We start from the raw sequence: 27,802 nt of genomic DNA on the forward strand, positions 1-27,802 counted from the left end.
TTTCAATGTCACATTATGGAAGCCAGCAACTGACACTGTACCTGCATGATGTCCTTAGACGTACTTTATGGGTTGTGCAATGAAATCTTGCGGGGGGGGGGGGGGGGAGAGAGATTTACGTGTTTTAATTAATATATTTGATTATGTGTGTATCTTCAAATCACCTGTTGACTTATGGCAACCACATGAGTTTTCTTAGGCAAAGAGATAGTTTGTCATTATCTTCCTCTGAAAAGCATTCTACAGCATTTGGTTTTACCAAGCAGTAATACCACTGCAATAAATACATTTTAATTTAACAAGATCTGGATATTATACACATTAAATAGCATCTCCCCAACACCTGTTCTTCCCTTCTTCTGTTCAAAACCCTTCTTTTTTGTTCTACATCAGATATTTTTACTTATGTTACTCACTGGAATAAACAAACTGTCACTTATAAAGAATGATACATTATATATTGTTGAAGGCTTTCATGGCCGGAATCATTGGGTTGCTGTGAGTTTTCCGGGCTGTAAGGCCATGTTCCAGGAGAGAATGCCCGGAAAACTCACAGAAACCCAATGATACATTATGTCAGATAGGTCTCCCTATGTTGCAAGCCATCAGTGAAATGTGAAACTATGGAGAATAAGCATAGTCTGCTCTTAACTGTTTTAATGTTCTATAAGGCATAACAAAAATATGCATTTGCTTTGCCCAGTCTCATGGTAAATAATAGAAAAGTCATAGTCAAGAGCTCAGCAACTTACTTGTATGGAAACAGGCAGATTTTCATTACAACCCTGATGAATGGCCATTCAGGCCAGATCCAGACAGGCCCTTGTCCCAGAAGCACCCACGTTTCTGGGGGCCTGTCCATACTCACTGCACGTAGAAATGACACACCAGGAGAGCGAAGGGAGGTGATTTTACTCCCTCCTCCCCGCTCCCCACTCACCGGGACTTCTAATGGAGACCACATAAGTGTTTCTTAGTTTTCTCAGGGGTCTTATTTAGCCCTGTAAACTGTGGGGATACTGTCTGGAAAGCAGTATTCTGCAGTCCAGGCCCAGAAATAGTGCATTTAACCCACACCTTCCAAGAAAGCGTGGAGTAAATGCACTATCAAATTAATTCGCTACAAACCAGGAAACAAAATATAGGTGTGGTTTCATTTCTTTTTTTAAAAAAAGCTGCATTATGTGGTCAGTGTAGGCTCATATAATGCAATTTAACTGCACTAAATTGCATTATATGAATCTACACTGACTATACTATGCAGTTTCAAACTGCATTATATGGCAGTGTAGATGAGACCTGAGATGAACAGAAGACAAAAAGGGACTGTATAAAATGCTAACTTTTGTCAGAATACTTACTACATGAAATCAGCTAAAGAAGCTGTAACTATACTAATAAGTTGAATTGAGAGGCAGATTTGGGCAAATGTACATTGCAATTTCTGGTCATAAATTGTGACAAAAAGATCTGCCAGAAGACTTCCATCACAAAATCCTTCAGCTTAAATGTATTCATAAAACGGTTTTTGGCACTGAGAAGCCTAGTTAGACTCGTTAATGCCATTTATTACAAAAAATGGCAAGGTATATTTGAGTCCAATTTGACCCAATCCACTGTCCAGATAGACACCACACCATTGCCCTTTTCCTCCATTGAACAGCACAGAGGAAATGGATGGGTAGCCCCCATGTGACTTGCTGCCACCACTCCCAGCCAGCCAAGCAGTTCCATGCCAGCAACTGGCCTTTGTAATCACATCTCTGGTGTTAGAGCAGTGGTTCTCAACCTGTGGGTCCCCAGGTGTTTTGGCCTACAACTCCCAGAATCCCAGCCAGTTTACCAGCTGTTGGGATTTCTGAGAGTTGAAGGCCAATACATCTGGGGACCCACAGGTTGAGAACCACTGTGTTAGAACTAGAGACTGCAACCAGTAAGGGGAGGTTGAAGGAGATGATTGGTTGCGCAGATGAGGTGATGGTCCAGCAGCCTGGATGGATAGGCTAGAGTCCAATGTGGCATCACAGCCGGTTCAGATGGGTGGATCTGGCTCTTAGTTTAGGGGCCAGTGTAAACGTGCCCTCACTGGATAGATATGATACATTTGGAAGAGAGCATGGAAATGTTTTATTACAAAGCATCATATCTTTCCATCCACACAAATAGCAATGAGCAGGCAGAACAAAACATAACCTAAAGCAATTCATCAGTACTGAACTATAGCCAACACATTTCAAAAATCAAATAAAATCCAAAGTTTTAAGACAAATATTGACCACCCAAAAATTCAGTGTAACTCCCTGAACATTTTTAAGTAAAACAGGAAGATTTATATAACAATAATTTAAAGTAAAAGGTCACAAAAATAACTTGGAGGGATACATTGCAAAAAGATTTTGATAACATTTGAATTTCAATCATGATTTGGCATCTCCCTCCCTTCCATCATTGTCTTTGTTATAACCTGATAGCACTTGAGAATTGATGAGTTATTCTTTTTAACGTCAAACTCAATAGGACAATTCCAGAATAAACAGAGCCAGCAGGGAACATACACTCTTACTAGAACTGAACTGAATGTTCAGCGTAATCTTCATTTTCAGAGCACTGCACAAACTCTCAAGACAGTAACATTCATTTGAAGAGCTTTTCAAACATGCAAGCTTTGCAAGGGTACAGAACTGGCCGTTTCATGACTTTAGCTGATTATACATCCTTTGTATTCCCTATTTAGCATCTGATATGTGGAAATTATTTAATGTTTAGAAGAACAATAAAGAGAGCAGTCCAATTTTTAAAAGTTTGTGGAACAGATGTAAAACATTGTGATCCAACAGAAATATTACAGGATGGCAAAAGGTACTGTTCTACCCAGAGTTGGCTGGGTTTTCTCAGAATACAATAAATGGGAAAACCATCTCTCAAGCCTGTTCCATAATGTATCCATTCTCAGATAGAGCTGCGTACTCATATTTGGTGCCATCCAGGTTTTTTGGACTATAACTTCCATTGCCTTCAGGCAGAATTATCAATGATTAGGGATAACAATAGCTATATTCCAAAAGATGAGGAGTCCAGGATGGGCTACATAGGATTGAGGTATGAGGTAGGCAATGTTTCCAAGCTTTAATTCTTCAAACAGAAAATCTAGTATCAGAGAGAGAAGTGACATGGAAAGAATATAGATACTGCAGACCACAGATATAACCTGGCAACCTGGTTATTTCTATTTCTATTCAAATACTGGGAACCTCCCAGTCAGAAGATGGGAAACCTCTCCAGACAAGGCTGCTCTTGAAGACTTACATGCTGCTGCTAGTGCAGAATGCAAAAACTTCACTGCTATGAGGAACATCTTGTAGAAACTACTAAATATATCACACCAACCCACTATTCCACGGCAGTAGCATTAGTGTAGATCAGGGCTTCTTAAACTTTTTCAACTTGTCACTCCCTTTTGCCCAATAAATTTTTATGTAACCCGGGCCTGGGTATAGGTAGACAAAATACATATACAAATCAATTTTTAAAAAATATCATTGGTTGAATTTGTGGATACAGAGTACCACAGCAATAATGATAGAGCATGCTTAGATACCAAGTACATAAAAATCAAAGTCGGTAAGTAAAATCCAGTGGGACTTCAGTATCTTTTGGGATTTTGGTTCCAGGACCCTCTGTGGGTTTTGGTTCCAGAACCCTCTGTGATAAGCCATGATATATTAAAATGGTGCCTCTTATATAAAATGTGAAAGCCAAGGTTTGCTTTTTAGATATATATGTATATATGTGCGTGTGTTAATATTTTAAAAGCTTGGATGATTGAATCCATACAGAGGTCCCACCCTATTCCAAGCCAAGTTCTAAGCCACAACACCTGAGAACCACTGCTCTACTAGAAGATTAAGGTACAAGCCTTAAAATAACCCAAAAACTCAGATTTCCTTCAAGCAAGAGGATATGTTTGAGGAGAAGGAAGTGTAGCAAATTCCTGGAGAGGTTGGCAAGGGTTCCCATCTTTTTCCCTTTAGCCCATGCATAGCCTTTCCTCGACTAATGCCACCTTCCTCCTACTACTACTCCTTCTCCTCCACCTCCACCACCTCCTATTACTCCATTGTCAGGCTGCTTTCTTTCTCTCTCACCCATCCACATGGCTGACTGCCTTGCTAGACCGCTTTGCCTTCCCTCAACAGCATGGCTTCGGCTTCTTCTCCTCTTTTGATAGATGCAGCTTCTCCTCTATCCTGCACAAGGACGGGGCTTTTGTGACCCCCACCCCCACTGTTCATTTCTGGTTTGGGATCCTGACCCACATTTTAAGAGGTTTTGGTGTACGTACATAACAGATACACAGAGATGAGCACCTCCTTTTCTTTCTTTTCCATAGTTCCCATTTGTTTTTTTACATTCCGTCTTGAAACCCAGTGCTTGCAGCCACCTCCTCCTTTCTAGTCCCTAAAGCTATCTGTTAGCCCACATGGGCCTAAAAAGCACCATGGGGGACAAAAATGAAGGTGATAAGTGGCTGAAAGACAGGGAGGCTGTTTAGGCACCACAAAATATGTTTAAATCCCCTAAAATGAAACACAGGAGGTAAGGAAACCTTGGTGGGTACCATAGGAAATATCCACAATTGCCATGGCATCTGTGTGGGAAACAATGAACTTGAAGATCTACAAGGCACCTTGTGCTATGCATCCTTTGCTTGAATGATGATGAATCCTGCCTTCTGGGTTAGTGTTACTTTTACACATTCTTCCTTTCTAAGTTCCATCAGTAGAAATATCTCAGTGCAGATTTCTTTGGCACAACTGAGCTATGAGACCCCATCACAGGACTGATATACTTGTAGTCACTCAGTATTTGGCTGCCAGTGCCCCCTGTCAAGTGAAGCAGAACTCATTCATGTATTTCAACTTTCTATGATTTTGGACTAGATTCCTCTTTTCTTTTCTTTTTTGGCTAAAATACGACCCCTGTGGAAGTAACTGTGGAACTGGTACTTGTGGTTTCCACATCCAACAAAATATGCCATCTCTAAGGATCTTCTATGTCCTTCAGACAATTATATGCTATGTTTCTGCTGGAGGTTACCATAGAGCCATAGAGAGGACAACAGTCAAGATTTTTTCTAAATCCTCAAGCAAGATTATAAAATAACACTGGTATATATCATTCTTTTCAATCGGGTGCACTATTATCCGTGGTTTCCTGCTTCTGTTGCAAGCTCAGGAATATACCCTTTGGGGGTATGGAGGCTCCCAGTCAGCTTTCGAGCACAATTTAAAGTGCTGGTTTTAATCTTTAAAGCCCTGTATGGTCCCGGCCCAGATTATGGTCCTGGCCCGGCCCGGTCCAAACGTATCTCCCATTATGAACCATCACAAAGTTTAAGATCAGCTAGAGGGGCACTGCTCTCGATTCCACTACCATCGCAAACCGATGGGGAGAGACAGGGTCTTGTCTGTGGTTGCCCCTCAGTTGTGGAACTCCCTTCCCAGTGACATCAGACTGGCCCCCTTCCTCCTATCTTTTAGAAAGAAACTAAAGACCTGGTTGTGGGATCAAGCATTTGAACAGTAGCTTCAGAAATTGGGATAAGACTCAATGTGATATGCATGACAATGAACTGTCCCAGACAATGATTTTTAAACTAGCATGATTTTAATCAAATGTTTTTAATGCAATGTATTTTAATAATCTGTTTTAAATGTGTCTATGACTGTGGTTAGCACTAAAATGAGTGTCTTTCCACCCCCACCCCCCCAGGTGAGAAGGACGGGGTACAAATGTAATAAATAAATAGACAGACAGACAATTTTCCTGGGTAATTTTGTCTCGAAAAGGACTTGAGACCAAGGACCCTCCTTCCTTGGTTCAGAGCTCTGACTTGATGTTAGTTGGGATAACTGGAAAAAGGAGCAAGTATCTTATCACTATGGGATGCACCATCATCACAGTGACTTCTCTCTTTCACAATTTGCTTGTAGTTGTCATGTTTGAAACCATTCTGCTCAGAAGTGTTATCTAAAAGTGCAAAGAGGACAACAAATTCCATTTTCTTATAGTATGAGAGCTTTGAATTTTTTAATATTTGTAATATTTCTGTCTTCTTGACAGTTCTGCTCCTCCTTCTGCTAAAGAGTGCAGTGTCAGCCTTGTTGGAGATTCTATTAACAGACTGCTGGTATGAAGCAAAACAGAAAGAAACCATAAGACAGAAAGATGTGTGAGGAAGAACTCATGCATTTCTTATTATTTCACCACTGCACAGCACACAGGGCATACACGAAGCAGACACTAGGCTGCTTCCTTTGGGTTTTCTCCTCACCCAACCTCTTCCTGTGAATATTATTTATCCAAAGCATTCTCCCAGACTTGTGATACCATTTCAAACAAGCAGATACTGCAGAATTTAGAATGACAACTAAACAAACCGAATCCATTTCTAAATGTCCCAGCAGGATATTTTTCCTGTATAAACAAAGAATCTTTTCATGAGACTTCAAGGAGTAAATGTTAAAGGAAACAAGTTGGCTCAGCCTTCCAGCAGAACATTCAACATACCATTTTCCCCTGGTTTGCATGATCATTTGGCTGCTGAAATGCATTTCCAGAAGAACCTTTTGCAAATGTCAACTACGTGGAACAATCTCTGAGTTAAACCGTGGAGATCCATCCCATTGCTCTTTCCCTTTTACAGATATTCTGGGTGGCTTCTTATTATCTTGACAGCCATACAGCCGTCCCAAGCTGGTATATGTACTAAAATCAGTATAAAGCAGATAAGCCACATGCAAAATAAATAATAATAATGCCTACCATTTTTATCATGTACAAACCAACAAGAATATACAAAAAGCCAAAACACTTTCAAAATTCTTCTCCATTTAACTGCCTGGGCCATTTTCAAATGTATCAAAGAAACTAATAAATAACCAACTCTTTAAAACCTGTTCAAAATACTCGCTGATAATGCTGCATAAATTTATAATGGAATTCTACAGTAAAGGAGCTAACACTATCCATCTACCCACAAGCCTGATGAAATTTACTGTTGAGCCCAATGAGCAGGTTCCCAGAAACTGTCCTTAAAGGACTAGGCAGGCTTGTAAGTAAATAGCCCATTCTTTATATATTATTGTCCTGATATAACCAACACTTTGAATTGTCCCTGAAATTGTACTGCATCACATCCAAGTGTCCTGATTTGACAAGGATGCATTCCCTGTCATCCTACTTTTTCAGCTACAGTACTTTTAAAATGTCCCAATCTCTTTTGCCTCCTCCCATTTTCCCCCTTTGTCTGCTGCTTATTTCAATTGCAGCAAACCAAATTTAAAATGAAAAAGTAACTTGCACTCAACATCCAAAAGTGGCAGGATAAAACCTGGAACCTCAATCCATGGCAAATGAGAGACTCCCCCATGGGTACATAGAAGACTGGGCAACTTGGAAGGCGCTGAACAGAGTGTGCTCTGGCACCATGGGATGCAGAGCCAACCTTAAGAAATGGGGCCACAAAGTGGAGCCCACAACAAGCAAGTGTGGAGAAGAGCAAAACACAGACCACCTATTACAATGCAGTCTGAACCCTACCACATGCACAATGGAGGACCTTCTTAGAGCAACCCAAGAGGCACTCCAAATGGCCAGCTACTGGTCAATTAGTGTAATGCCAAAATTTAAAACTTTGTGGGGGGGGGGGGGGTTTAAACGCATTACAACTATACCCTTGGTTCTCTCCTGATATCATGAATAAATAAATGAATAAATAACTCAACTGAAGGGGAAAAGACAACAGGGAAAAAAGAGGATGAAGACTTGCTTTCCTCATTAGGCTCAGGCAAAAGCAAACCTCTGCAGCCTCAACAATAATGTTTGTTCTTCCTTATTAATAACTGAAAATGTTTTGTCAGGAGGTTGGAGTCAGGGGCGGCTCAAACCATTATCCAAAGTAAGCATTTGCAGTATAGTTGGTTTTGCCCAGGGGCACTCTTGAGGCGCTCTTGGGGGAAAATAGACCTTGACATATGCGAGTTGTAGTTACTGGGATGTATAGTTCACCTACAATCAAAGAGCATTCTGAACTCCATCAATGATGGAATTGAACCAAATATGGAACACATAACTCCCACGATGAACAGAAAATATATATCAGTGATTGGTTGGGGTGAGGGGCCAAAATACTGTTTGCTTACCATTGAAAATTACCTAGGGCTGCCTCTGGTTGGACTGGACGGTCTCTTCCACTCTATGAACTTTTCACACTCTGATATTATTTGATCACACAGGTCCTGGTTTTATCTGTGAAATATTGGAGGACATGATACTGGCTGCCAGTACAGCCAAGCAACCTGCCCCACACGAGTTATATTCAATATTAGTTGAAGTTTCCACACTGCAGTAGTCTAGTTTTGATGTAATTAAGACAAAAATAACTGTGAAAATTCTGTTTTTTCCCCTTCAGGAGCATAACTGATGAATCAGCTTGCCCAGCCACTACTAACACCAAGAATAGGAGAACTCCAAGATGCTCATCTGATCTTTGATTGCACTATCTTTCCATTGAGAGGCAGTGTGTTATCATGGTTTAAGTGCTGGATTACACTGTAAAATCAATGCAGTTTGAAAACGGATTACATTAATTCTACAGTGTAGGTGAACCTTACGACTCTGGGGGCAAGGGTCTGATCCCTGGTTAGTTATGGAAATCTACTGGGTTACCTTGGGCAATTCAGTATCTCCCAACGTCAGAGGAAAACAAAGACAATCCCTCCTCTGAACTATTCAAAATACAATCTATATGTAAGGTAGTGATTGACAGTGATAATCTATGTCTTTATGAACTGGATAGAAAAGAGGGGTACATTGGGATAGAGGGAGAAAAAACATGATAGAAAGTCACAACAGTATGTTGCAGTCAATGCTGTATAAGTTTACGAATACATAGCTATATAGTATATGTACTAAAGAATCCTCCTTGTGAGTTACGAAGGTGTATATCCAGCTGCACATTGTGCTCTATCAATGTGCACCGCAGTCCCTAACTACTGTCCCTATGTGCATTGGCATTCATTACTCAACAGGACTCATGGGGCAATGGTCATTTTGAAGATGTACATCTACTTACATAGATGCAAGTCCCATGCTGAATATCATCCAATAATAATGAATAATTTGGGAAAGACAATAATACGCACATAGGAATTTGCTGTCCATTGGATTCCCAAGCAGAATTGATGAAAATCTCTCCTTGGAGAGCTGTCTTTTTTCAGCAAAGTCTAAGCTAGATGGGCCAGTCCTTTGCTTGGTGTAAGGCAGCCTCATTTCACTGCCTGGCTTTCTGTCTGAATGCCGCAACTGTCTCTATACAGTCATAGCTGTGAAAATGGTTGTTTTATGAAGCATTGAAAGAAATGCTGCCAGGAACTGCAGTTCTGGGAAGAATGTTTCCAGAGTCTCTAGTAGAATATTTATGTCACATCAAGGGAAATGTTGACTGCAGTGGATCTCCTGAACAGCCAAGCTCTCAAGAGTAAAGAAAGATTGCATAAAAAGAGAGCCTGCAATGACTGGAAATATATCTATAGTTAGCTGCTGGGAGAAATCTTCCAGAAGTTTCATTTGTATGCTAATGATAAATCTCTCTTTTCCAATTAGTAATACCTGGGAGACAAGGGAAATCTTGAATAAGTCTGTGGAGACAGTTTTGGGATGCATGAAGGTTAGCAAGATGGAGGTTCTACATGTAAACAATAAACTTATTTGGATAGTGAAACAAACAGTTATTATTGTTGTTTCCTACTTATGACCAATCTAAGGGCCCTACCAGACATGCCCTATATCCCATGATCTGATCCTAGTTTTTCTGTTTATCCCAGATTATCTAGCAGTGTGGACTCATATAACCCAGTTTAAAGCAGAAAACCTGGGATCTGATCCTGGAATATAGGGCCAGTCTGAAAGGGCCCTAAGGCAAACCTATCACATTGTTTTCTTGGCATTTATACAACACTAACTGTAACATAATGTTGTGGCTTTTTAAATTTTCTATCATAATTTTTTCTCCCTCGATCCCTACCTACCCCTCTTTCCTACCCAGTTTACTGTCAATCACCATCACAAATATAAACTGTCTTTTGAATATTATATGTTGTATATATGTTGATTGTAACCTTCAACACTAATTGTTCCACAATCTCTGGACCATATCCTATTTTGCCACTTTTGTATTGAAAGATTCCCTAACATTTTAGTAATACTTAACATAAGGCCCTTATTGAGCAAGTTTTCATTTGACTTTTAAATGTAGATATTAGCAAAAATGCCCATCTGAAATGAAATTTCCTGCCCAATTTTGACTTAGACATCCTAATATGTCAGAATTGACAAGGTTTTGGGCAAGTTGGAAAATCTGACTGTTATTCTTATTGGACAAAATTTTGTTGAGCAGTTTCAAATTTGCAACCTAGAATTACACTTTTATAACTGCTTTGTGTACACTAGTTTGAGAGTTATGTAAGACTGTGAAAGCCCCCCAATCTCTACTTTTTGGATAGCAGTCACTGTGAATGACAGGGGTCTGTTTGATCCCACCATCCCCTTGCACAAGCAGTCTCTAGCTCAAAGGAAACTACAAGAACCCCACTCCTGTGTGACACACCTAGAGATTATTCACAAGAAGAAATAGGAACAGTGGTTAGCTGCTTTGCAAACAGCAGGGGAAAGGAGCCATCGATGGCAGCAGCTGCCCCTCAACTGGTGGGATTGGGCCAAGATTCATTGTGCAACAATTACAATGCATTACAATTACATTTGCAAACCCATTATTATTATTATTATTATTATTATTATTATTATTATTTCTTACCCACCTCTATATGTGGCTCGAGGTGGATTACAAAATAATTAAAAACCCATAAACATTATAAATAGTATATCCAACCACTACCACCACTACCTCCTACAGTATTTTGACCTATATAATATTTCTGGACAACCTGCAATAAAATCAGCTGGGCAATTTTAAAAAGCAATAATTAAAACAAAAACCATATTAAACTACTGCAGAAAGGTGAGGCTAACAAATTTAGATCACAAATATATGCATACTAGGTGAGGTCATTAGGACCCAAAGGCTTTTATGAAAAACCAAGTTTTATCTTGATGCCAAAATGAGAAGGACATTCCACACTGAAAAGGTCGTTCCACAACCTGGCTGTCACAAAGTGAGGAGACGCTCCTCTTCCATATCCTCAATGGGTTGTTTCTACTGGTGAGCAGTTAAAGGTGCTCTTCAAGTAATCTCTGTTAAGGCAGTCTCAGCATGGATGTTGGAGGCTCTCAAAATTACTGCCCAGAGGTTCTTCAGTACCAAGTCAAAGACCATCTTGTTAGTTCAGCCAGAGACACCTCAGGGAAGCAAACTGTTCTGTCTCTTTAACCTAACACAAGTGACAACCCCTCAAAACAGTTCCTGGGCAGATGGGTTTCCTTTGAGGGAAATTAAATCCTTAAGAACAATGGCGACTTCCTTACCACAACTCTGCAATATGCTTTAATAGCAAGGTGGACAATTCTGGGGTAGGTCCACCACATTCATATCATCCATAGAGGTCTCAGGAACATACACAAAGTCAGACTTGTTATCCATAACCAAGTCATACATAGTTTTTGTATTTATTGTGGAACTAACTTGCACTCAGTAACAATAGAGAAGAGAGCGGGCTGAGAAGGAGCAAAGCAGAGGATATATTTCAATCATCTTTCCCTTGCCTGGCCTGTCCAAACATCCGTATCATAGCTTCATCTGCCCACTATTACATCAGTAAATGTACCGTATTTCTTCCCCCTCTCTTGGGTTTCACCCAAAAATATGAACAAAAAACAAGGTACTAGCACAGCAGGTGAACACAACTGCATCTTTTACAATGGTAGGCCAACTTCCTAAAATCTAATTGCCAATAAGCTTAAGAGATACTGAGCCAGAACATTCAATAAGGCATTTAACTTGCAACTTTACCAGCAACAGTCACCTCAACCACAATATTGACATACCTCATGAACACTAGACTTTTCTCCTTGTAGTCCCTCACGAATACTCTTTATTGGCTACTTAGGCCCCTTCCAACAGCAGTATAAAATCTACATTGAACTGGATTATATGGCAGTGTGGACTCAAGATAACCCAGTTCAAAGAAGATATTGTGGATTATCTGCCTTGATATTCTGGGTTATATGGCTGTGTGGAAGGACTCTTAGGGCCCTATATCCCAGGATCTGACCCCAGGTTTTCTGTTTATCCCAGATTATCTGGCAGTGCAGACTCATATAATCCGGTTTAAAGTTGAAAACCTGGGATCAGATCCTGGGATATAGGGCCTGTCTGGAAGGGCCCTTAGTTATAAATCAACTCCTCCACCACCCATAATGAAAACAGAATGTGCTTTGTCCTCATGACACCAGGCCAACTTTCAAAATAACTATGCAGAAAGTTATGGAAGGTGAATCAGATTACTGGGAAAAGAAACTTAAATTATACCAAGATATACTAGATAAGTAATAAATGTGAAAAGTATTCCAAGAAAAATGTAATTATGTTTACATTTGACTTCCCTTCTGAAATTTCATATGATTTAACTGACGTCTGCTGTTTCTCTTGGTGAATCTTGTGGCATTGCCCATTATTTTTGCAGGCACTCATTCTGAATGTGATGAACTTGATCCAATCCTACTTCAGACCTATCAGCAGCACGCGATAAGATTGATGAGATGAAGAAAGATAAAGGAATGAAAGCTTCCTCTGTCTCATAAGTTTAGAACTTGGGGGCATCTGACAAAAATGATTGGCAAAAAATAATGATAAAACAAAATTAACTCAGGTTTTACAGCCTTTGGTGAGAGCTTGGGTGGCTTTAAAAGAGGTATGGATGAATTCATAGAGGGTAGGATTATTGAAGGCCCCTTGTCATCATAAGAACTGTATATAATCGTCCCGTTCTGAAGCCACTGAATTCCAATTGCTGCTGAACAAAAGCAACAGAGGGTTTTATCATCAGTTTCACAGAATAATCTGGACTGCATCTACCCAACACAATGACAGGTACTCAATATAATTTCAATTGCCATGGTTCCATCTTCTGGGAACCTGGGATATGGATTTTGGTGACAGACTGAAGCGTTCTCTATTTCTACATAGTTCTAATGCTGTTTTCAGAATAGGCACAGAACCGTCCTACAAGACAAGTCCAAGTATCTCATCAAACTACAAATCCATCCCATGGAAGGAAGTCATAGCTGTTGAAGCAGTATTATCAAACAAACATAACTATAAAATGTAGATCTACTTTTGCTTGGTTTCTGTAAGGAACAGGATACTGAACTATATTGGCCTTTGGCCTGAACTAGCTCAACTCTTTTGCTATGAACTGCCTTGGAAAGACAATGGACTTGAAAGTTGGCTAAAACCTGGATTATTGTAAAGATGAAGTTGATAAAACAGGAAGGGAGAAAGTCTGAGTTTCTTGAAGGTACTGTGGGGTGTAATGGTAACAAAGGAAATGAGAGAAAAATCATATCATAGCAAGAAATTTGGTGTAGCTTTTCATACTGGGACAGGGGAGGCTGATACCCTGTTGCCCAAAACTAGAGAAACAAAAGACTTACACAACAAAAAAAGGTATTTACATTTTAAATTAAAGTCTATGTAATGCTTACTTCTGAATATTTCTTGCAGATGGCAAATCCTGATCAGTTTCTGCCTATTCAATACAGTACACCCCCATGGAATTTACCATGGAAACAGGAAGTCAAGTCAGGGCTGTATGGTGGGTGGGGAAGCATTCAGAACAGCCTTCACACGAACAGCCGCATTGAGTTCTTGAAGTTGAAGGATGCTGCTCCAGGCCCCTCTGCATTTTCGCCCCTGGCAAGACACAAAAACTACAACACACTTTGCTAGCGTACCTCCTGCTACAAAGGTGTGGACTCAACTGAGGAATGTCAAACTATAGACCTGGCTTTCCCCCTACACCTGCTTCAATCCCGCTTTCCTTTCCTGGCTCTTCTGTGCTGCACACAAAAAAAAATCATTCTCATTATTTGGGGGACAGACAATATATAGTATATCAGGGAAATGCAGGGCAAGACAATAAGTTATTTTTAAAAACAAGGGAGATCAATCTTGTATAAGATGATGAGGATGAGGGGAAACATGTTGGTTTCGTAGCTCTGAAAATGAACTTTTAAATTCCTCTCCAACAAATGCAATGCACACAGGTCAAAAATGTCTATTTGCAACCTACCTACATCTTAATGGTTCCTGTGGAATCTGTTGAGTGATCTGTTAACTCCTGTATGTTATGATACCTATTTAACAGCTGTTAAAATGGATCATAATAAAGTGTGTGTGTGTGTATATGTGTGTGTGTGCAACATTCATATCTGCCTCAGATACACTACGGTTCTTTCTCCCACCCTGGACACTCCACATTCACTTGCCTAATTTCCAACAGACCTCACAACCTCTGAGGATGCCTGCCATAGATGTGGGCAAAAAAAAAAACCTCAGGAGAGAATGTTTCTGGAACATGGCCATACAGCCTGGAAAACCCCATATAATCCAATTTAAAACAGAAAACCTGGGACCAGATTCTGGGATATAGGGCCTGTCTGGAAGGGCCCTAGTGGGGATGGCCAATACATAGTGAAGTGAAATTAATAAAATGAAATTCAACACAGACAAATACAAAATTATATATTTTATTTTAGGAAGGATAAAGGCAAGTTGAACTAATTTCAGAGAAAGGCAGTAGGGATGATAAGGCATATAGAGAATAAATGATGGAGTTGGGCATGTTCAGCCTGGTGAACAAAAGACTGAGGGGTGACATGATGGCAGTCTTTAAATAGCTAAAGGGCTGACACAAAAGAAGGATGTGGATTTGTTCTCTGTAGTCACAGAAGGAAGGACTAGGTCTAGGACTGGAAGGTAGATATCAATTGAACATTAGAAGAGCTACTTGTGTGAGTGCAGTTTGGGAACACAACCAATGGTCTAGAGAGGTGGTAGAGTATTCCTCTCTTGACATCTTCAAAAAGCAGTTGGATAGAGTAGCAGAGTACCTTTAAGCAAAGTATTGGACCTGATGACCCATTGAGCTACTTCTAACTCTGGAATTCTATTAATTCCCCCTACTCACTTCTTTTAATTGATTTCAGTTCCAACAACCATTTTATATCGTAATCTTAATATAAATTGACCTGTAAACCTTTCAGTTTTTTAGTGCCAGGCTTTAAAATTGTGAAATTTAGCCTGGTCAGTCAAAATCACACTGAAAGAAGGAAAGAAGGTCAATTTTGGTTGATGTTGTCCCACAACAAATCCTCACGAATAATTGATCTAAAACCAATCTGCACCCTAGATGCAGAGTTGTCAGGTTCTTTCTCAAGGCGAAAAAGGAGAAAGAGAACTTTGGAAGAAAGTGTAGATAAGGTTCTGCCATAACTAACTTTATCAGAACTCCAGCAGATGTTGCATGGTGCTTACAAGCTCTGAGAAGCAGTTCAGAACAGAGGGAAGGAGTAATATTTCAGGATAACGATGGAAAAAAGAATAGAACAAATCAGGAGTTGAAACAATTCTACCATGAACTGGGTTGTGTTATGTGTCCACTGGAGATGAATACTTTCACTACTCAATGTCAAAATAAGATAATCTCTTGTCTCGCTGAAGAATGCACTTGCCTCTCTTATTCCGGCACAGCTACCAATTTTATGTCTGTTTTCTGCTTACTGATGTTTGTTGTTTGTACACAAAAGCAATGATTAGCCTCCTAGAGCCTGTCTACAAGGATAATAAACTGTACCCACCCTATAGCTGCCTTGCTCCTGACACAGAACTTACAACCCCTTTAACAGTGAAAGCATCTATTTTAAAGTGGGAAACCTAAACACCTTGCTCTGCAGTTTCCAGAAATATTCATTCCTCTGAAGATGCCAGCCACAGATGCAGGTAAAACATCAGGAGAAAATGCTGCTAGAACATGGCCATACAGCCCAGAAATCACACAACACCCCCAAATTCATTTTGTTCCTATGTTTTCCTATATGTGTATACTCTGGTTCAGGGAGGCTTCAAGAGAGTGGGGGCTGGGGCAGATTTTTGGGATGGAAAGCCCCCGGTGGTGCAATGGGTTAAACCCTTGTGCCAGCAGGTGTACTGACCAATAGGTCAGCGGTCTGAATCTGGGGAGAGTGGATTGAACTTCCTCTGTCAGCTCCAGCTCCCCATGGGGGAACCTGAGAGAAGTCTCCCACAAGGATGGTAAAACATAAAACATCTGGGCGTCCCCTGGGCAACGTCCCTGCAGACAGCCAATTATCTCACACCAGAAGCAACTTTGCAGTTTCGCAACTCACTCCTGACTAGAAATAAATTACCATTTTAATGCCTAGTGTCACTTGTTAGCATGCTAACATTACATATCCCATTACCTTTCTCTGAATACCACAGTCTCTGCCCAGCAATGGCCTAACCAAGATGAAGGAGTAATACTTTACTGGCTTACTTTGGGAGTAAGAAATTTACTTGTGAGTAATACTTTACTGGCTTACTCACAAGTAAATGTCTTACTCCTAAATAAACAATGCTGATTTGAACTGGGTTGTGGAAGGCAAACTATTTCAGTGCACTATATGACAGGTAGAAATGGCATTAACAAGGTGAATCGGGGCTGAATGATATGAATTACAGTTGGGTTATTTTGATGGTGTAAACAAGCCCCCAGGTTTGATCTGCTAACTTAGGGTTTTAATTGCGACTTCTGCAACAGCTGAGTAACCACCTTGCCCCTCTTCCACAATCATTTATGCCATTGTGCAATCCACAATAATCTAATAGTACATTGTTGTGCTACATTAAAAATAATTATTAGACCTTGGTCATTATCTGAGCTCAGATAATAATACTGGAGAGACAAAAAAATTAGTAGATCAATCTTACATTGTTCCACTAATAAGAGAAATGAGATCTAATGTGGTGTTTGGAGCATTGAATTAGCACTATCCCTACTCATTCACAGAAACCCACTGGGGGACTTTGGGAAAGTGAGAATCTCCCAGATTCAGAGGATGGCAAACATGCAGTTAATAAATCTTGCCAAGGATACAGATGCTGCTGTGATAACTAGTGTAGTGTAGTGTAGTGGTTTGCTTGTTGGACTTAGACTTGGGAGACAAGCATTAAAATCCTTATTTTTCCATAGAAGCCCACTGGGTGGCCTTGGGCAAGTCACACTCTCATCCTTATAGGAAGGCAATGTCAAACCACCTCTGAATAAACCTTGCCAAGAAAACTTTGGGATAGGATTGCCATAGGTCAAAGTCAAACTGAAGGCATATAGCATTACAGAAAAGGTTTAAAATAAGGTGTTATTTCCAATCAGCCTTCTTCTTTCTCAATGCATATGATTCAGAGCACTCCATCAATAAGGATACATTCCTATATTCCTATCAGGACACTACCCTGATGTGAGCATCACTTCTTCCCATATGAATGATTAACTCCAGCTGAATCTTGCCCACTTTTTGCCCCCTAAAAAGAGTTACAACTAGGAATTCTCCAACCAAAACATCCTACTTGCCCCCTTTTGAACTTTTTCCTTCCATTCTCTCTTGAGATGGAGGAATTCAGTGTATCCATCTGCTATGACTCTTTCACAGACCCTCCTATCTTATTTTCTGGGTGAGCACACTCCCCACATCCATGCAATAGCAGACAGATAGGTGGCTGGCTCCATTTCTGCACCCACCTGCAGAAAGGCCTCCTGGAGTTCATGTATAGTTCATGGAGGTCCTGGACTTCCTAGGATTCCTCCAAGCTGCCCATTCTTGGTTGCCCCTGGAGGAACACCCTCGTGGGGGGCCACCCAGTTGGGATTGCCTGATTTTGCTGCCCACAAAGATACTGGAGAAACATTTAGAGGAGTGGTGGTTCTCATGAAACTTTTCCTTGATTTGAGTCTACTGGGAGGAGGCTAATAGCCATACAATGGGTGGCTTTCACAGTGTTCAACCTTATTTCTCTCGTAAACTGGCAGCAACTTCCTGTCACACATCGGGGGGGGGGGGCAATGCCAGCTAACTTATAGAGTCTATCAAAAGGTGTAGGTTTAAGACACCCTGTGTTTATTCTACATGTCTCATTCAGTGCTATATTCACCTGCTTGGCATGGGCAGATTTATGCCAGATGGAGCATGCATACTCATCAGTTGAGTAAGATAAAGCCAAGGCTGATGTTCTTATTAATTTTGGGTCTTCACCAGATGTGCTATTAGTAAGTTTCTGCAGGATATTATTGCATGCAGCTATTTTGTGCTTGGTGTTCACACAGTGTTTCCTGAATGTTCATGTTCGATCTGAGGTGACACCAAGATATTTAGGTTGGGAACAGTGTTCAAGCTCTTGGTCTTCCCAGGTAACCTTCAGTTTCCTGTTTCCTTCATAATTGCATAGATGGAAAGCACACACTTTTGTCTTGGCAGGGTTAGGCCTTGAGGTGGTTCTCTTTGAAGTAGTTGGAGAGATCTTTCAGGGCATTAGAAAGTTGGTTTTCAACTATTTCAAAGTCTTTTGCTAGTGTTGTTAAATCAAGGTCATCAACGTATATATAGCTCTTTGTGAGTGGTGGTTATGGCTGATCGTTAATAAAAATGTTAAAGGTTGGTACAACAATGCTGCCTTGATCCTGACGATTCTTTTGCCTCCTCCTTGTGGTAAAATTGTTTCATTCCACTGCAATTCTACTGTCCCAGCAGTCATGTGGTGAGAACACATATGGTTCTCCTATTCCTTCTCTAGAGGGAATTCACTTCACTTCGGACAAAGTCCCATAAAGAGGAGTACAAAAACAACATAGTTTTTACACTGTTTCTCAAATTTCATTTTATTACTTTTAGATTTGTTTTACCATAATTGCATAATTGTGCTATCATGGTGGGTCACAATTATATAATTACAGCAATCCCCTCCATTCACAAAAAGTGTTGAGATTGAACAATTGCATATAGAAATAAGAAAAATTAAACAACATAAATGTGCTACACGAGGTAACCATGGATAAGAAGCCAGGACCAACTGAAGCAATGTGGCAGATAGATTGCAGAAACATGCATTGCTGAAAAGGCACCACAACACTATTGGAGAGAAGGTGTGAACATGATTGTTTCCATAGCAGTATGTTCCATTCGCTTAAATATGATTGCTGTGAGACAACAGGCTGGTGGGACAAAATCTCCAATTGCAGAGTCTGCTTTGAACTGGGTTATTTGAGTCCACAGTCAGATAATGTGGGATTTTCTGCCTTGACATTCTGGGATATAGGACTGTGTGGAAGGGCTCTATGTTCCATCTTGATACTGTGGTGAACTTGGGACTTGGTGGCTACAACATCAATAAACTGCTTCTCTCTTTTGTCTACCATTTGCTATAATTAACACCCAGATGGACTCACCCTAATAAAAGGTACTGCCCAACTATGGGTTTTAGAATGGTTTCAGAATTTATTTTATGGTCCTACATGGCTTTCCTTTCTTTGTTTGCCTTCCCTCAAGGACTTTCGAAAGCTCTTCCGTCTCTGCCAAATTTAATTTGGATACCACTGGAACAAGGGAGAAGCAAACGTCTAGATCTAAGCACTGTGTCTACTCAACCCTACAAACCTCATTTCCAAGATAAACCGCAGGCAATTAAAATCACATTCATTTGAAAGAGTTGCCATGGAATCATTAGTTGACAGGAAATGTCCACAAATCTCACATGTCACTTGCAGTAATACACGAAAGTGTTGGAATCAACACTGTTCACCTCTGACCATTCAGAGATACATTCCACAGTTGATAAATATGAGGGGATGCATTCTGCATTGAACATGTATTGATAGACAGGTACTCAAACACTTTTTTGTATAGTGGTTTTCTCCCAAGAGAGCAATCACAAGAAAATGTGTATTTTGACCACTTTCCCACCATCCAAAGTTTCTCCAGGACCCCACCCTATATACTCATGTATAAATCTAGAAATTTTAATTTTAGAAAAGCAACCCAAAATAACTGGGTTGACTTTTCTACAGGTCAATGTGATTACTAGGCCTTAACTCTTATCAAACAACAAACCATGGGGAAAGGCAAAAACTTAATCTGACCCCAAAGAGCCTAAAAGAACGACCCATCCCATCAACTGTCTCTACTTCAATGTCTCCCCCAGCACTATGAGCCGCTGGGACTCCAACACCAGGCTCAAGATTACCCCAGCTAGCTCAGGCAGGGAAACTGTAGAGAAGCAAGGTTGTTGGTACACTAGAAGAATCACTATTCTGTCCCGGTGTCCTACTCTCAGGTGGACGCATTCAAATGAGGTTGACTATGAGATAGGTCATCTGGTCAAGGACATGAAATCCCAATAGACCACTGCGACCCCACCTCCCCACTCTCTGGATCTAGCTTGGTGCTGCATGGAGTAGCCTAGCGGACAAAGCTGGGAGAGATTCGCCCATTCAGCCTCATCCAACCAGGTCTCCATTATACACATATAAGGCATCAAATTGGGTCTTATATGTGAACAGCTCTGAGTCCCCTTTGGAGCAAGAAGGGCAGGATATAAATATGAGAAAGAAAGAAATAACATTTGGGTGAGGAAATGGCACGTGGCCTCCTGAGCTGGGATTAGTGCCTTCTCTTCTCTGCAGAACCACCCTTGAATTAGCCACGAGTCATATCAAAAGTTTTGTTCCCAGTACCTCCCCTCAACTAATGTATGAGATTGATTTGCACATGAGTATAATATACAGTACTGTGAATTTACTTTGTAGCTCACGCTGTGGTAGGGTAGAGTGACTTACAGAGTGTTTCAGTTGTCTTCTTCACTGCAGTGGAATGAAGTGTCTTTTGGAGCCCCTTGCTTGACATGTTTTGGTTCACACTGGGGTAAAGAGCAATGCCTCGTGAAGCTTTTTGCCTGAACCTTCTTGGCTGAAAGTGGTGTGGAGGAAAGATACGGTCTTCCTCTTTTCCTATGCCTGACTTTGTGGCCATGAAGAGTGGTCCACAGAATCCTTTACCTCAATCTTCTGACCCTAGTTTTAAACTAAGGCTGGGAGATGTGTGGCTCCATTGCAATTCTAATCAGTCTCGGCAAGGTGGCCAGTAGTCAAGAATGATGGGAGAAGTAGTTCAGCAATTTCTGAAAAACCACACATTCATTCACCATGTCTTAAGAAAATAGGAATTCAAAACCCAGTTCTTCTAGGATTTTTTAAGAATTAAAGTTTTAGCTCAAGAGGACAGTTAAGGGATTTGCAGATTAACTCACAAGCATGGGAATGTTAAGAGATCCACCACCTTAATTTCTGCACCACATAGACAGCAAACACATTGTACAGTTGGAGACAAAGTGGTGCAATGGGCTAAATCCTTGAGCCAGCAGGACTGCGGAACTGAAGGTTGGCAGTTTGAATCTGTGAGATGGAGTGAGCTCCCATCTGTCAGCTCCAGCTTCACATGCGGGGACATGAGAGAACCCTCCCACAGGCTAGTAAAACATCCGGGCGTCCCCTGGGCAACATCCTTGAGGACTGCCAATTCTCTCACACCAGAAGCAACTTGCAGTTTCTTGAGACGCTCCTGACACGAAAAAAATTGTACAGTTTCCCTGTGCCCATACAATGTTTCACTAGCAAATTAAATTCAATTCTAATGTTATAATTAATTTAGTGTTTTTAAAGACCCAAAAGCAAGGAACCTGTTGCAAAGGCCTATATATGTCTCCAGTCATTTCTTTCTAATCTTCCTCTGCCCCCAGATCAAAATGACATGTGGGTGTTTGGCATGAATATTGCAGATAAACAAACACAACTGTACAGTATGTGTAGTGCATGTGAACCTCCATACCACATAAGCATGAAATGCCATGACATTAATTAATTGATAACTTTCTTGCTTTTGGGTACTTTAATTTATAAATGCTTTAACTCTGCCATTTTAGCCAGGGATGTTGAATTGTTGGTTTGTTAAGTTTTTTAAAAAAGAGAATTAAATGAATTGTGTGAACTCTTGGAAGAAACGGGATAAAAATTAGCTTCACTAACACTCTAGAACACAAGTATTCAAAGTTTTAGCGTTTGAAAAACACCTCTCTCGGTAATCCTTGAGCACTGGTAGGTAGATAACTATGTTAAAATATCCACATTACCTATGTCTTTATTTTCCATATGTATACAATGGGTCAAAGAAGTTTACTAGGGCACACAATGTAATATCTCATTATTATTGCTCTACTACCCCAAGGAAGGAGCAGAGACATGAAGCCAAGACAGTATGTCTTGCAACTGTTGAATGCAGTCATCTCTTATCAAATTATCATTAAAGGCTATAAAATTCTCACAGATCTCAAAAGGCAGACGAGATCACCTTGAATAAGACAGTGAGCCAAATCACAGGCTACAACTGGTCACAATTTGACTTATGAAATCAAATGATGATCAAGCAGGTAGGAAATACGTGAACCTTACAGGTAGGGAACAGAAGCAAAGATAACTTGATTAATATAGGCCCTATATCCCAAGATCTGATCCCAGGTTTTCTTTTTATCCCAGATAATCCAGTTTAAAGCAGAAAACCTGTGATCAGATCCTGGGATATAGGGCCTGTCTGGAAGGTCCCTCTCTGTCTCTTATCTTCCTGTCACACATACATATAGTATGCCATAAAGCAGCACTTTACATTCACAATAAGCACAATTGCCTTCCTCTCACATATGTTTATGTTTATGTGAGAGGAAGTTGCCTGTGGACTCATTGTGATTCCATGAATTGTGTAAGGTTTTCCCAGGCAATAAATATTCTGAAGTGATTTTGCGAATTCCTTTAAACTGCAACCTACAGTACTCGGTATTCATTGGTGGTCTCCCACCCAAGTAATAACCAGGATTGACCCTGCTTAGCTTCCAGGATCAGACAGGATCTGGTTCCTGTAGGGCATTTAGGCTTACATATACACTCATATTCTCACATACCATCACCCCTTTCTTCTACCTCATCTCCATTTCTAAGCCAAAGAGCTGGCATTGTCCGTAGACACTTTCAAGGTCATGTGGCCAGCATGACTGCATGGAGCACTGTTACGTTCTCACTGGAGCAGCATCTATTGATCTTCTCACATTTGCATGTTTTCGAACTGCTAGTATGGCAGAAGCTGGGGCTAACAGCAGGAGCTCACCCCACTTCCTGGATTCAAACCAGTGACCGACTGATCTTTCACCAAACTGTACCATCCAATGCAACCCTTGCCATAACTTGAAATTTTGGAGACTCTAAACCAAATTTCCCCAACTTGGTAGTCTTCAAGTTGCACAAATTACAACTCCCCACATCTCCAGCCAGTATAACCCGTGATCAGGGATTATGGGAATTGCGTAGTCCACAACAACCTGAAAGGATGCCATGGTCAACATGGCAAAGATCTTTAAACTGCCACTGTTCCATCCTACTGGATTTTTTTCTCCAGTAAACTCAATCTCCATTTTAAAAAATAGAGTGATTTATATGTCATGCTGCGCAAAAGGGATGAGATAAACCATCTTGATTTCTCAGTAGTTAGAAAAGAAGGACACTGATGAAGCCGAAGCCCTTTTGATTTTTTTCAGTGTGCAGATGCAGTTGAGCCTGTATAATAGCGGGCAAACATCAGTTCAAAGTTCTACAAAAGTTCAACGAACTACTGCGTTCTTCTCTAGGCTCTCTTTTCAAAAGGACAGATGAGAACAACACATCCCTCCCATTCTCATTTGGACAATATCACCATGTGTTAGAAATACTCGAGAGTAGTGTGTGTGTGTTCCTAATAGTTTGTGTGTACACAGAACCTCTACATAGAAGTCTAGTTAACACAGTCTCTTGAAGGAAGGAAGGAAGGAAGGAAGGAAGGAAGGAAGGAAGGAAGGAAGGAAGGAAGGAGGGAGGGAAGGGAATTTTCGAGGAAATAAAGTGGAAAAACTGGAGTGTTGTGTGATATCTGGGCTGCATGGCCTTGTTATCACAGCATTTTCTCCTGACGTTTGACCTGTATCTGTGGCTGGCTGAGGAAAGACCAGTGGACAGCCTTTACATACAGGTAAGCATCTTATGTTTGAGTGAGAATCTGCCGCAGTATGCCCATCTCCATGTGTTTATGTGGGGAAAGATAATCACCACAACCAAAGCATAGGGACGTTCAATGCTATGTGTCTGTGGCAGTGTTTCTCAACCTGGGGATCGGGACCCCTGGGGGAGGGACTGTCAGAGGGGTTGCCAAAGACCATCAGAAAACACAGTATTTTCTGTTGGTCATGGGGGTGGGGTCCCTGTAGGAAGTTTGGCCCAATTCTATTGTTGGTGGAGTTCAGAATGCTCTTTCATTGTAGGTGAACTATAAATCCCAGCAACCACAACTCCCAAATGTCAAGGTCTATTTTCCCCAAACATCACCAGTGTTCACCTTTGGGCATATTGAGTATTCATGCCAAGTTTGGTCCAGATCCATCATTGTTTGAGTCCACAGTGCTCTCTGGATGTAGGTGAACTACAACGCCAAACTAAAGGTCAATGTCCACCAAACCCTGCCAGTATTTTCTGTCAGTCCTGGGAGTTCTGTGTGCCAAGTTTGGTTCAATTCCATCGTTGGTGGAGTTCAGAATGTTCCTTGATTTTAGGTGAACTATAAATCCCAGCAACTACAACTCCCAAATGACAAAATCAATCTCTCTCCCCCAAACCCACCAGTATTCAAATTTGGATGTATTGGGTATTTATGCCAAATTTGGTCCAGTGAATGAAAATATAGCCTGCATATCAGGTATTTACATTAAGATTCATAACAGTAGCACAATTACAGTTATGAAGTAGCAACAAAAATAATTTTATGGTTGTGAGTCAACACAACCTGAGGAACTGCATTAAGGGGATGTGGCATTAGGAAGGTTGGGAAACACTGGCCTATGGGAAGGAGGAGAACTCTCCACTAGGAAGCTTGTCGATCAGGCATGGGCAAGCTTTGGTCCTCCAGGTGTTTTGGACTTCAACTCCCACAATTCCTAACAGCCTACCGGTTTGCCCATGCCTGTGGCAGATGGCAAAAAGAGTCCAGAGGAGCAGGAGTGAATCCCAGGCTCTGGTTTGCATGCCTGTAAGAGAGAGTGCTATCATGGTGCAGGGAGCTATTGTGATGTAGTGGCTTTGAGCCTTGGACTAAAACTCTGGAGAACAGGGTTTGCATCCTCACTTGGGCATGGAAACCCATTGGGTGACCTTGGGCAAGTCACACACTCTCAGCCTTAGAAGAAGGCTGGGTAGGAAACCTCTAGATTTGCCATAGGTTGGAAATAACAATAAGAGAGAGAGAAGATGACAAGAGCCAGCCCACACTATTACTCATGCGGGAGAGCACAGCCCCCACACAAACCAGAAAGCCCTTAGTTGGGTATGGGAGGGAGCTCCTGGTGTGGCAGTGGTTTAAACTGCTGAGCTGCTGAACTTGCTAACCAAAAGGTCACAGGTTCGAATCTGGGGAGTGGGATGAGCTCCTGCTGTTAGCCCCAGCTTCTGCCAACCTAGCAGTTTGAAAACATGCAAATGTGAGATAAAAAATCCAGGGAAGTCATGCTACCTCTCTATTCTGCCTTGGTAAGACCACACCTGGAATATTGTATCCAATTCTGGGCACCACAATTGAAGAGAGATATTGACAAGCTGGAATGTGTCCAGAGGAGGGCAACTAAAATGATCAAGGGTCTGGAGAACAAGCCCTATGAGGTGCGGCTTAAAGAGGTGGGCATGTTTAGCCTGAAGAAGAGCAGGCTGAGAGGAGACATGATAGCCATGTATAAGTATGTGAGGGGAAGCCATAGGGAGGAGCTTGTTTTCTGCTGCCCTGGAAACTAGGATGCGGAACAATGGCTTCAAACTACAAGAAAGGAGATTCCATCTGAACATTAGGAAGAACTTCCTGAGTGTGAGAGCTGTTCAGCAGTGGAACTCTCTGCCACGGAGTGTGGTGGAGGCTCCTTCTTTGGAAGTTTTTAAACAGAGGCTGGATGGCCATCTGTCGGGGGTGTTTTGAATGCAATATTCCTGCTTCTTGGCAGGGGGTTGGACTGGATGGCCCATGAGGTCTCTTCCAACTCTATGATTCTAAGGAAACAGTGGAAAGGTAACGGTGCTCCATGCAGTCATGCCGGCCACATGACCTTGGAGGTGTCTATGGACAACGCTGGCACTTCAGTTTAGGAATGGAGATGAGCACCAACCATCAGAGTCGGACACGACTGCACTTAATGTCAGGGGAAAACCTTTCCCTTTACCTGGGTATGGGAGAGAGAAGCCCAGCGTCAAACCCCCTCCCCTCCCTTCTCTGTGCATGGAAACCAAAGCCCTCTATGAGAAAGCAGAGAAATCCCCAGCATGCGGCAACAAGATTCCCCCAGTGCGACATGTGTGGAGGCTGGGGACCACCATAGGCACCAATAGGGAAGGAGGTAGGAAGAGGGGGAGACGTGGTGCCACATCCGGACATCTCCAAGAGAGGCAGAGAGAAGGACCTGCCGCAGCTTCCTCCAGGCAGTGGCTCCTGCATCCCTGCCTTCTCTCTGCAAGCCAGGAAGGCGCGACCCCCGCCCGCCCTGCCTCCCTCCCTTCCTTCCTTCGAAGCCTCCCCTTCCCTTGGGTCTGGCTTCCCCCCTCCCCCTCCCCCCCCCCCCCCCCCCCATATTCCGCCGTGTCCTTTGCAGGCGCCACGCTGCGCACATCCTGAACCCCGATGAGCCTGGGTGCCTGGTTTTGAATGCAGTGCGGGGAGATGCCCGAGTGCGTGGTCTCCCCATGGAGACGGAGAGGAGGCCACTCCACTATCTGCACGCCTGCCCTCCCAGCCCAGCCTCGACCAAGGGGCCCTTCCCCACCCCTCTCACCGTGGCCAGGAGAGGCTCCATCTGCGCGCCTTGGTCCTTGATCTCCATCTTCGCGGTCCCTTTCCCTGCCTTGGCGCCTGGCCGCACTCCCCGGCGCTGCTGCCTATTAGTATTCGGATCAGGTGGCTCTGAAGCAGGAGGCAGGACCGCGCGGCCGGGCTCCACGCGAGTCACATGGCTTTGCGCGGCTCCTGCCTGCCTTCCTTCCCTCCCTACCTCGGGGCCGCCCCCGGCTTTTGCGGGGAGAGAAAGCCCCCCTTCGAAGCAGTGGCCAAAAGAGGCAGCCGGTCGCCTTGCCTTGCCTTGCCTTGCCTGCCTGCCTGCCTCCCGCAGTAGTCCTGGTGGCGCAGGAGGAAGGAGAGGAGCAAGAGGAGGAGGAGCCTCCTGGCAAAGCCCTCTACCTTGAGGAAAGGAGGGGGGCGCCACTCGGGATGGGGCACCCCCTCTGGGAGCTCAGCCTGGAACCCCCTTCCCAGTCGTGGAGGAGGAAGACCCACAATCACACGAGGGATGGGCTTCCCATTCATTCCCAAAGTGTTGCTCATGAGCTTTGAAGCCCACCATCCCAAACATTTCAGGCTGGAAACTTCCAAACATTTCTACACTGCCAGGGTGGATTATCTGCTTGGGTCCTCTGGATAATACTTACTTATACACTCTCTGTACATCCAGGATAGACTACTGCAACACACTCTACATGGGATTGCCTTTGAAGACTGCTTGGAAGCTCCAAATAGTCCAGTGGTTCTCAACCTAGGGTCCCCAGATGTTTTTGGCCTACAATTCCCAGAAATCCTAACA

The 27,802-nt window shown here is 42.2% G+C and overlaps 1 protein-coding gene across 5 annotated transcripts in view; it reads right to left on the reverse strand.

Moving 5' to 3' along the window:
• SLC4A10 (solute carrier family 4 member 10) overlaps positions 1–27,325 on the reverse strand; it is a 199,634-nt gene extending 172,309 nt beyond the window's left edge. For 2 of the 5 annotated variants that reach the window (XM_060777877.2, XM_060777869.2), the window contains exon 1: positions 27,002–27,325. In XM_060777877.2, coding sequence (XP_060633860.2) covers positions 27,002–27,049 — 48 coding nt within the window. In that variant the 5' untranslated portion in view covers positions 27,050–27,325. The remainder of the gene's footprint in view (positions 1–27,001) is intronic. The other 3 variants (XM_060777832.2, XM_060777851.2, XM_060777840.2) reach the window with 2 other exon arrangements.
• Between the last annotated feature and the right edge of the window lie 477 nt (positions 27,326–27,802).

The sequence above is a fragment of the Anolis sagrei genome, chromosome 1, assembly GCF_037176765.1.
Source record: "Anolis sagrei isolate rAnoSag1 chromosome 1, rAnoSag1.mat, whole genome shotgun sequence".
In the NCBI taxonomy this organism is placed as follows: domain Eukaryota; kingdom Metazoa; phylum Chordata; class Lepidosauria; order Squamata; family Dactyloidae; genus Anolis; species Anolis sagrei.